This window comes from Coturnix japonica, unplaced genomic scaffold, assembly GCF_001577835.2.
Source record: "Coturnix japonica isolate 7356 unplaced genomic scaffold, Coturnix japonica 2.1 chrUnrandom339, whole genome shotgun sequence".
Classification (NCBI taxonomy): Eukaryota; Metazoa; Chordata; class Aves; order Galliformes; family Phasianidae; genus Coturnix; species Coturnix japonica.
Window position 1 is genome coordinate 284,536 of NW_015439867.1, and position 11,521 is coordinate 296,056.

At 50.9% G+C, this 11,521-nt stretch overlaps 1 protein-coding gene across 5 annotated transcripts in view; it reads left to right on the forward strand.

Moving 5' to 3' along the window:
* The window catches only part of LOC107306968 (cyclic AMP-dependent transcription factor ATF-7), a 50,286-nt gene that overhangs the window by 12,738 nt on the left and 26,027 nt on the right, over nt 1-11,521 (forward strand). For 3 of the 5 annotated variants that reach the window (XM_015850392.2, XM_015850394.2, XM_015850393.2), the window contains exon 2: nt 3,181-3,249. In XM_015850392.2, the coding sequence (XP_015705878.1) occupies nt 3,202-3,249 (48 nt within the window). In that variant the 5' untranslated portion in view covers nt 3,181-3,201. Of the gene's footprint in view, nt 1-1,260; nt 1,425-3,180; nt 3,250-7,435; nt 8,465-11,521 lie in introns of those variants that run through there. The other 2 variants (XM_032441633.1, XM_032441634.1) reach the window with 2 other exon arrangements.

Consider the following 11,521-nt stretch of genomic DNA (forward strand, 5'->3'; position numbering starts at 1 on the left):
CACAACCCAGGGGTGCTGCTGTGCAGCATGGTGCTCTGAGTGCTGCTGTGCAGTGTGGCTTTGGGTTTACATCTTGCAGGCAGTTCATACTTGTTAGTAGGGTGAGAGCAGCTCACACCTGAGCTGTGGCAGCACAGTGTGCTTTGCTTGGAGGTGGCTTTTCAGTTTCCTATGGGCTCTATCTGCCCACAGAGCTCTGGAGCACACGTTGGTAATCTGTCTGCATCTCTTTGCTTCCCCTCACCATTCCCAACATGCTAAAAATCATCAAAGCAGTGAAATACCGACCCACGCCGAGGGAAGAGGGATGGGATTGTGTTCCTGGTATCCAATCATCTGCTTATTCTGCCTGTTCTTAAGGAGAGAATTTATTGAAGCAATTTATCCTGACTAAATGTGATATAAATCTGAGCACACGGATGTGCATAGCAGCCCTATTCCGTCTTGCCTTTAAAGAACGAGCAAACCCTGCTGCTGCTCTGCCAACCCCGACTGTGTGATGTGCCATGGGATGGAGCTGGCAGGCAGAGCCACAGCAGCACCAGGTTTGCTTTGGTTTGGGTTGCTTTGCTTTGCTTTGCTTTGCTTTGCTTTTCACTTTGGCCCATTGCAGCCCCCAGCAGCGATGGCTGACCCGTTTCTTTCCTTTCTCATGCAGCTTTAATTCACATTGTGGGCTTTGGGCTGTGCTGAGCTCGTGCTGTTCTTGTTGGGAAGGCAGAGGGTGGGATGGACAGATTTCCAACCTCCTTAGCAGTGCATTATTGGCTGCCTTGGGAGACACAGCAGCTCCTTCCCCATAATTATGCCACGTGTTGAACAATCAGACTTGTTTGTTGATGGAACAGATACATCCCCAACCTCATTCCATACAACCATGCGCTTACAAGGGTGACTTAAGCAGTTTCTAAACGCTTCCAGCACTGAGCTGTTTGACAGCAGGGTGCCCTCAATGCTGGCTCAGCACTGGGGCAGCATCACTGCTGCAATGTGGGCTGGCCTGGCAGCTTTTGGGTCTGGGGGTGAGTTTGGGAGCCCTGTTGGATCCAGGTCCCCTCACAGCCTGTGCTTTAAGGGCAGCTTCCAGGCTCTTAGGATGGTCGTGCTGCTATTTCCATCCAGGAATGCTTTTCAGACATTAACCTCTGAGCCCCCAGCCCTGGAGGGAGGGGAAGCAACTTGTCAAAGCCTGCACAAATCAGTGACTAAATGCGGAGTGGGAAGGCTGGAAATAATGACTTGCTTCTACCTTCAGTGTGATGGACAATGCTGCCTGCAGCCTGTGTGCTCCAACACCTCCGTGCTTCCTATGGGTGAGGATGACAGGCACAAAGTGAGATCCAGGCTGCCCAGGACAGCAGTTCTCAGACCTTCCATTGCTCTGTATCCTAATGGCAGAGTTTTAGCAGCCCTTGTACTGCACTGTAAGTTTGCTGTGTGTCCAAGCCGTTATCCTTTATTCTTTCCTTGCAGGATGAGCAGTGACTGGGTGGCCATAAGGTCTGTCTCTTGCCTTGCAGTGCTCTGCTCAGCTCAGTGGGGATGTTAGATGCTGTTCTGGGCTGTGAGTGCAGGTGACACAAAGAGCTTTCTGCTTCCCTTCTCCTTTAAAGCTGTGGGTACCACATCCCTGGAGGTGCTCATGGCCATGGATGGAGCCCTGGGCACCCTGTTACCTGACATTGTGGTTGGCAACCAGCTCATTGCAGGGCTTGGGGGATCTGTGAGATCCCTCCCAGCCCCACTATATGTAGTGCTGTACAGTCGATGTGAGCAGTGGAAGGTTCAACCTCTCCATCTCTCCCTGCTTGAGGCTGCAATGTGGGTAAAGCTTCATCTTCTATGTGCCTTCAGAGCAGCTGCTGTGCTGTCTCATGCTGGGACACATTCTGCCCTATGCTGGGACACATTCTGCCCTATGCTGGGATTGCATCTCCCTGCACAGTGCTGTCACCTCCCAGTGCCCCATTGTCCCTCAGGGGCTCCTGGTGGAGCTGGGATATTTCTATCCATCTTTACAGTCATTCTTATCCCATTCTATGAGCATTCTGGCTGCTGTCCCATTCCATTTAGGACGGCTGTGGGTCTGTGTAGGTGCTGATATTGTCCATAAATCCAAACCCTGGTGCTGTGGGGGTCCCCCCATTCTTTTGTATGGGGAGGAACGGGCGGTTGCTTTCACACAGCTTTGGGTGTTGCAGGGATTGGAACACCCAGAGCTGGAAATGACAAAAGAATCTCTTTATTCCTCCTTTAACATCAATTTGGAGCAAAAAGGAACCATTCTGCACCCCACGTGCACCGCAAAGTTGCATCTTTCCCATACACAGCCCCTAAAAGCATTGCCCCCCCCCCCATTGCTGTGTCCCCATGGATGCATTCCGACTGCTTTGCTTTCTGCTCCTGCACCCAACCCGGAGCTCAGCAGCTGCTGGAGCAGCCGTAACATTCTTTGCAAAGCAAAGAGCGTTTGCTGCACGGTGGCTTTTTAAAACCCCACGATGAAAATAGCAGTGGGTGGAGGAAACGCTTATTCCTTGGATCTGGGGGTGGCTTTATTTACTCTTATTTCTTATTAATAAGAGTGGCTTCACTCGGAGCATAATAGGAGCGAGTGTTTTGTTATCCTTGGCTGTATTCAGTGATAAACTGCCCCTGCCATCAGCCTCGTAGTTTACCCACTAGGGAGCCGGATTATTGCCTTGTAAAATGGAGCACCACTCCTATAATCCCTTAATTAATTAAATGACAAATTTCAGCTCTCTCCCATTGAAAATATAACTCGAGCATAGAGAGGGCTTGGATTTATTCCATCGCTTCGTGCTCACACGTTTGGGTTTTTAACCCCCCCCTCCCAAAGATCATGGCTGTAATATGGGGATGAAGGGGTGACCAATGGCAAGGCTGTGTGGGGCTCAATGTGGGGCTCAATGTGGGGCAGCCCCATGTGGTTCCCAATGGCCCTTTGCCTATAGGGCAGCACTTTACCCATACATAAAAACCAATGGGGCTCTCTGCACACCTTGGCTTGCTCTCTGTTCCCCTATAGCAATACAGAGGGATCTCCCCTTCCTCCCTGATCAATGACAGTCCTGCACGAAGCTGCTTCTGCTCTGGGTATTAATTAATTTATCCCCCCCCCTTGCTCTTATTTAACAATTTCCTCTTCTCTCTCCCCAGCATAACGGAGCTGCATGAAATATGGGCGACGACAGACCCTTCGTGTGCAACGCCCCCGGCTGCGGACAGGTACCCTTCCACCGTGCTTTATTATCACCGTGTCGCTGTGAATCAAAGTGGCTGTTTTATCACTGAAGCAAAGAGTTTAAAGGCAGTGTTTTACGTGAGCACTGGAGGTAATCAGATCGGAGGATTTGCAGTGTGTAAATCCCAGTTATGAGCCAGCGCCGGCGCTCGACGTAATGAAACCTGCTGTGCTTTGTGGTGTGTTCCATTCTGTTCCATTGCGGAGCACACGCTGAGCTCTGTTCATGGATGCTCATAGAACTGCTGTCTCCTTGCAGGGCTGTTCAGGTGGGCAGAGCATCAGTTGTGTTATACAGAGACCAAACTGCTGTTGTCTGCTGCCACAAAATAGAAGGGAGAATAAAGACCCATTGTGCATTATGGCTGTGTAGGTGATATAGAGGAGCAGGCTGCATCTGTGCAAAGTGTTGGTGTAAAATATAAGTGCTAGGAGTGAGCTCCAGCCCAATCCTGTGCTGGTGGGAGGAGCGGTGCATTGCACAACCCTGTGTGTGCTGCTGCAATGGGGAGTTTTAGCTCTGTAGGTGAAATAGAGGAGCAGGCTGTGTCTGTGCAAAGTGTTGGTGCAAAATACGAGTGCTAGGAGTGAGCTCCAGCCCAGTCCTGTGCTGGTGGGAGGAGCAGTGCATTGCACAACCCTGTGTGTGCTGCTGCAATGGGGAATTGTAGCTCTGTAGGTGATATAGAGGAGCAGGCTGTGTCTGTGCAAAGTGTTGGTGTAAAATATAAGTGCTAGGAGTGAGCTCCAGCCCAATCCTGTGCTGGTGGGAGGAGCAGTGCATTGCACAACCCTGTGTGTGCAGCTGCAATGGGGACTGGGAGGAACCAGCACAGCCCTGTGTGGGCAGCTGGGATGGTTTGTTTTATAGCGTTTCTGACCTCAAAATGCGACTGTTAGGATGGAGAGGAGGGGGCTCAGTGCCTCCAATGAGGCCTCTGGTGCTGTGTGCTGCTGGTCACCATCCCATTGACCAGCACTGGGTCCCCCCCACCCTCCTTCAGAGTTGAACTTAAGGATAATGCTTCATCCCATTCCAATACTGTGACATTTCTTTTTGTGCTGCAGAACTGGGTCAAAGAAATAGATCTTAAAATGTGCAGTGTTGAGGACTGGGGGCTCTTTAAACAGCAGAACTTCAGCTCTGCTGCTCTTTGCTCCCATCCCCATCCACATGCAGCTGATCTTCCTCCCTATTCTTTTCTTTGTCGGCTGCTTTTTATCCTAAACTTCTTTGCCTGTGAAATTGTGCAAGTCATTTATAAAATGTATTAGCTGCATTTGAGCACTTAATGATGTGAGCGCCTCAATCATACAACCTTAAAATCGGATTCAAACAAGCAATTAAGGCAAACAACAATGTATTTAAATTTAATCTCCCCCAATCTCCCACAAATGACATATAAAGGTGGTTGCTTCCTCCTTTCGCTGTTCCAGCCTGCTGCTTATGGGTAATTCTGACAATTCTTCATGTTAATATTGAAATGTTGGAATCCAGGTAATTCATCCCGCTGTGATTCATTGTGATCCAGCCTGACCTCGCGCACGGCTTCCTGGAACGTCCTTCAGTACCCGTTCAAAGCAGAGCATGGATGAAATAATGATGATCCAAGCTTGATTTAAACTATTTCCACTGATGGAAAATTCACCGCAGCCCTCGGTTAAGTTGTTCTAACAGTTAATTGCTCTCTCTGGTGGGGAAAGAATTGCCTTATTTCCAGTCTCAACCTGCTCTTCTGCAGCTCCCGGGGCTGCAGATCGTCTTCATTTCTGTTTGTTAGACAGAAAATCCTTCCTAGCAAATCTCAATGGGTGTTTGCAGACCGATGGAGTCACCCTTTGCAGTCCTTCAGACTGCACACAAAGCCCCTGTAAGTCCCTGTGTCTCCTGTGCTCAGTGCTGTGCCCTCAGCTCTCCTGGGCTCTCCTGTAGCATTCAATCATTTCTCTCATTCTATAAGACCTTTGGGTGTGTTTTCTATACAAGAACTGCTGAGCTGGGGGCTGTGCTGGATATTGAGCTGCTTTGGTCACCAGGTTCATGTGTGGGGCAGTGCCTGCTGGCCGTGTCCCTTTGCCGTGGCTCTGATATCTCTGTTCCTTTCACTTCCAGACCTCTGATCTCTTCCATCAGTGTGTTTTGGTCCCCGCAGGCTCCTGCTGCTTTGGATACATCCCCCATTTTCATGGGGCTTCTGTACACAGGGATGTGCTGCCGTGGCCCCAAGCAGCTGCAGTAGGTTCAGCCTCCATCCCACACAGTGGTCATCGCTGCTGTTCCACTCTGAATGCTGTGTCCTTCCCCATGTGGGCTCTGCATTGAGATGCACAGCCAGCACCAAAGGTGACATGAGAAGGGAGAGCAGAGCCAGGCTGACCCGAGCAGGAGACTGAAGGCAATTACTGTGAAGCCAGGGGTGATTTTCCCACTTCAGCTTAAAGGCAAAAGAATTCTTTTGCTTCCCTGTGCCATTCCTTTGAGCCATTGGCTGCTTCCTTCCCCCTATACCTCACACCATCCCATTTTTTGGGGCTTTATTTCTCTTTTCCCTGCTTTCCTTTCATTGCTTTGAGCAGAAGGAGCCCATAGGACTGAATTCCCAGGGAAGCAAGGAGGGGGAAATGGGAGCAGCCACCAAAAATAGCTGCACCGATCTCTCCATGCCCCCCATATCACTGCTGCCAATGGGGCTCCAGGGGGGGCCGTAAACATGTTGTGGTTGCTAGGTCTGTTAAGGGCTGTTATTTTGGGATCTCGTGTGCTCCATCCCTTCCCAACAGCGCCACTGCTGCCACGCAGCTGACTTCTAAATGCGCCCCATGCAATGCTTTTAAAATGGATTCTTCCCAAGGTCGTGGGGTGGGCACTTATAGGGGGAGATATGGGAGTGTTCCTCCCTGACCCCCCCACCCCATGTGCATTACAAGGCTGTAGGCGGCTGCTGCCTCCTCCTGCACAGGGCTGTGCCTACACTGAGGCTCTCATTAAGCAAAATGAGGTGTTGTGTGCTGGTAATTGTTGTTCAAAACCTCCTTGTGCCGTTCATTGTGCAGCGATGAAAGTCAACCTCAGCGCAGCCCTGTGTGAGCGAGCCGACGCTGCTGGTGAAGCTGGAAGGTATGGCAGGGTCTGGGTAACAACACAGCTCTGACTCATTAATACAGGGTAATTAAAACTGGCTGTTGTGCATCCAGAGCCATGGTCTGTAAGGGAGGAAGGCAGCGGGTGCTGCTGGGCTGTGGGGCAGCCAGGGGGTTCTATTAGGGTCCATTTCCCCCTGTAGCACTGCCAGCACCTCTCACCATGCTCAGGGTGGGCAACAAGGCACTGCTGGCTGCTCTGCTCCCTCCCAAGGAGCTTTGGGTGCTCCAGACCTGACCAAGCATCACAATAGAGGAACATCTTTACTAACAGAAATGTTTGGTCTGCTCCTATGCCCGGACAGATGGAAGGCCCATCACACCAAGTGATTCTACACAGAGCAAAGCTTCTCCTGCCCTCACACCCCGCATCATTTCCCTCTTCAGAAGAGCCACAAATCACCGCTGTGTCCTCATTCAGCTCTGCAGTTATCCAGGCCATTTCCTCAAACAATCGTTTGCTTTTTAAACCCGCCCTTAATTTAACAATTTATTCCCCTTAAGCCCATGGCACCGAGGTGATGCTCGTGCAGTGTCCGAGAAACGCAAAGCCCAGAACTTTCACGAGGCCAGACAATGATTTTTCTTCTTTGTGGTTTATTGTATCCTCTTATCTTGTCATATAATAGAAATAATGTTTATGGCATTGAGGCCTCAGCATCACTTGGCATTTAACCAACCTCAAAAGCAGTTTATTGCTTTGTATACTCTGCCACCATGACCATTATCCCTTAAATCTCTATTGCTTTGTAATATACGAGGCAACAAACGGCTTCAGCGATTGGTTCAGGGTGGGACCGAAGCTAAGGTGTGTTTTGTGGCTTGTATAATCCAAACGAATATGGATTATTCCTTTCATACAAGGCAGAAGGGGGAAGAAATGGGCAGCCACCCCCCCGAGGAGCATCATAGTGTCGAGCTCTCCTTGCTGAGGGTCTCACTTTGATGTGGCCTGGGACATGCATAGTGCTGGTGCTATGGGATGCTCAGGGCTGTATTCACGCTGATGTTTCTTTGTCCCAGTATCAGGCAGGGAGCAGCACAAGGACTGAGCACGGTCTGTGTTCCTGCAGAGGCTGAACACCTTCAGTGGAGGCAGGTTGGATTCAGAGTGATGGAGCGCAGCAGGTAGGGAGGTGTGCAGGGGGAGCAGAGCCTTCATCCATCTGCTTCACAGCTGAGTGTTCTCCACTTTCATTCTTGGTGCTGATTTAACAGCCCTGCTGGGGTCTGCCTCCCAAGGCTCCATTCCTGGCGCTGCTGAAAGGCTGCACGGGAAATTCAGAGGGTTGAAATCAAATCTTCGAGCGACGTCAGCCCCATTGGCGAACTGCTGTGAGAGCAGGCAGAATTTAAATGGCTGTTAAGCAGAGTTATGGCACCCCGGCCTCATGTAGGAATTGTTCCTGTCCTGGCATTGGGAATGAGCAGAGCTCGGTTTGGGCACAAGCTGCTTTTCCTAGAGAGCTCAGGCTCCCGGCAGCCACAGGTTTAATGAGATCGGAGCTGATACGTCTTTGGAAACCTGAGCTAATTAAGCAGGAAAGCAGCTGATAGCATTTGTCGCCAATGGGCTGGTGGGGATGGACAGCCGTGGGGTGGCACAGACACAGTGCCATGGGGCACCAGGGGGCACACAGGGGTCCCATGTGTAGCAGATCCCATCCATCCATGAGTCCTTAGCAGCCCTGAGGGCCGTGTCTGCATCCAGCCAAAGTGAGAAACGACGGATGGGAAACGATGGATGGGAACAACAGAGCGAAGATATCACCCTTCCCTGAGCTTTTCCTTATGCGTGGGCACAGATACCGCCCTCCTACACTTAACATGCAGAGCCACGGCTGTGCTGCACCCTTGTGCTTTGCAGAGCAGAGCCATAAAGCACAGTTCTTATTCTTCTCTGTGTTTTAAATGGAAAGGAAAACTGTCTGCGGCTCCACCGCCGCTCGCACCACATCTGCAGCCCTTTATCTACAGCTGCCAACGTCGGGCCGAGGTGAAATTCTGCTGAGAAACATCTCGCTTTAAAAGGCCTTCCATCACTTCCCAGGAATGCAGGTTGGCCGTGTTAATTATTTATTTGCAATTACAACCCTTAACACAGCTGCGGTACCTGCGCACATAGCAGAGGCTGCACATTGAACAGAGTGGAAGGAGGGGCTCTCTTAGAGCAGCCCTGGGGTTGTTAGCACCGAAACCAAACGTGCATTCATCTGAACTGCAAGTCGTGTGTGTTGGGAATGATCCCCCCCCCTTCTATCACAAAGGTGTTTTTGGAGGTGGGGAGAGGAGCTAATTTGGAACAGTAATCAGCTGGAGAAGGCATCTGAAACCAGTCAACGTTTATTTTTTACACTCCTATAACTTAAAAACGGCCAAACCAATTTCAACCAAATTGGATAATAAAAAATATTGCTCCTAGGCTGAGCCCCTCTATGCCAAGTTTCAGCATGGAATGACTTTTTATGACTCTATTATAAACCCATAAAAATGAAGGTTTACAGTGGAAATGTTGACAGACCTTTAACTACAAAAGCACTATAACAGAACTTCTTTTTTTACAAAATGGGCTGTTTTAAAATATAATTAAGACTTAAATATTATTTAATAGCAGCATTTCCTGTAAGTTAAAGCCTTTATCATTCCTATGGCTGGGATTCATTGCCAGCTCCGCGAGGGGCCATTTCTGCTTTGCATTGGAAGCACGTGTGCGCGTTGAAGCGGAGCAGACACTTGTCTGTCAGATGGAAATGGCTCTGGCCAGTTTTCCAGACCCCTCTCTGCTAAATAAGAGCCCGGATGCTCCAGCAATGCTGGACCTGTGCACTAAATCCCACAGCAAACTCATGGCGACCTGTGCCAAAGGGCCAATGTGTGAAACGCTGGTGCAGGAGAACGTGTTTGCATTCCCTCTTGCTGCCGGGGGTATTAATTAGGAGCTGTGCTTCTCTGGCTAATGAGGTATTAACGAGGAGCTCCTGTGCCCGGAGCATCCATCTGCACTGCAGTGCACTGGGGAGGGCTGGCCCTTGGGATGGGTTGTGCTGCTCTGCTGCAGAGCTCCCTGCAGCCTTGCAGTGCTCTGTGTGCTACAGGGCTTTTCCAGCACAGGGATTGCTTTCCATCACTGCCCCTTTGGGATAATTCCTTTATTTTGCTGCCATCCCTTTGCACTGGGTTTACAAACGACCCCTCAGTGGTTGCTGCAGCGCAGGGGCTGTTGCAACACCCGCTTCCACTCATTGCACAGTGCTTTAACAGCAGGACGAGCAGTGTTGGCAGCACCGTGAGCTTTGCTTTCTGCTGTTGCCTTCCTCTGTGTCCTTTCCCCTGTGTTAACCCCGCTGCCTTCCTCACCCTCCTCATCAGCACAGGGCTGTGTTGTATTAGGGTGCTGCCCTGCAGCTGCTGGTTCCTGTGCTGTCTCTCCATACCGCAGTGCACGGTGCGGGCACTGGAAGCTGCTGGCTCTGCTCCATCCAGCTCTGCAGCGAATTTCACTAAAGAACTCAGATCCAATTCAATGTATATTTGTAGGGAGGAGGATATGAATTGCTTTCACGCGTCCGTAGTGGAGATAAGCGACTTCAACTCGCGTTGGCTGTTTTCAATGCTCCAATTTACTCAGCAACAGCAGCTGGGCCGCCTGGCTGCTCGCTGCGGAGCTGCACCGAGCTTTGGCAGCAGCTCTCCCATTTCTTAGAGTTATCTGCTCCGCTGAGCGCCCGTTCCAAGCGGTGCTGCGTTAGGATTTCCACCCCATTGGCTGCAGCAGCAATTAGCAGGAAGAAATAGCACCTCAGGATCTGCAGCAGCGTGGCTTTTCCCCTCTGCTCTGAGGCTGAGAGCGACGCCTCCAGGTTTGCAGCATCAGCTGGGTGCAGGCTTTGCAGAGGGTGCACTTACATTTTGATGCTGCTGATGGGGCACAGATTGCTCCCACCCCTTCTACAAGGGGCCTTGCAGCAGCGCAACCACTTGCAGCCTATGGGGCCGTCTCTGCAGTTCCTCCAACACTGCCAGGTTTCTTACAAACCACGTCTGTGTTTTTTGCTTTCCTGAGCTGTTTGTTCCCACATGATGAGGCAGTTTCCACTTTCCAAAGCAGGGGGGACGGGGAGGGAAGGTTTTTCCTTTCTTAGGAACATGATCAGGGCTGCAGAACTACCCACAAAGGAGCACAGCCGGGCACTGGCAGGGAATGCTGCCTTCTCCTTTTGATTTAAGGGGTAACACAACCACGAAGTGTCTGCTCTGAACAAAGTAATCTCAGCCTGCTCCTTACCTAGAGCTGTTGCTTTATATCACAGATGCAAGCTGCGTGTGCTGCCAGCACGAGGCTGTAAATCGAGCTGGGCTCTTTTATTAACTCAAAATTAGATGGATCTAAAAACTTGCTTGTGGTCTGCAGCATAAGAGGAGCATGAAGCTGCCCAGGGCTGTGTGCTCCTGCAGCAATGCACACTGCAGTGCTCCATGCTGATTCCTGCAGCGATGCACGCTGCAGTGCTCCATGCTGACTGTGCTCCTGCAGCAATGCACGCTGCAGTGCTCTATGCTGATTCCTGCAGCAATGCACGCTGCAGTGCTCCATGCTGATTCTGTTCCTGCAGCAATGCACACTGCGTTGCTCCATGCTGATTCCTGCAGCAATGCACGCTGCACTGCTCCATGCTGATTCTGCTCCTGCAGCAATGCATGCTGCAGTGCTCCATGCTGATAGTGGTACTGCAGCAATGCACACTGCACTTCTCCATGCTCAGTGTGCTCCTGCAGCAATGCACGCTGCAGTGCTCCATGCTGATAGTGCTCCTGCAGCAATGCACATGGCAGTGCTCCATGCTAACTGTGCTGCAGCAATGCATGCTGCAGTGCTCTGTGCTGACTGTGCTCCTGCAGCAGTGCACGCTGCAGTGCTCCATGCTGATTGTGCTCCTGCAGCAATGCACGCTGCAGTGCTCTATGCTGATTGTGCTCCTGCAGCAATGCATGCTGCAGTGCTCCATGCTAACTGTGCTGCAGCAGTGCACGCTGCAGTGCTCCATGCTGATTCCTGCAGCAATGCACGCTGCAGTGCTCCATGCTGATTGTGCTCCTGCAGCAATGCACGCTGCA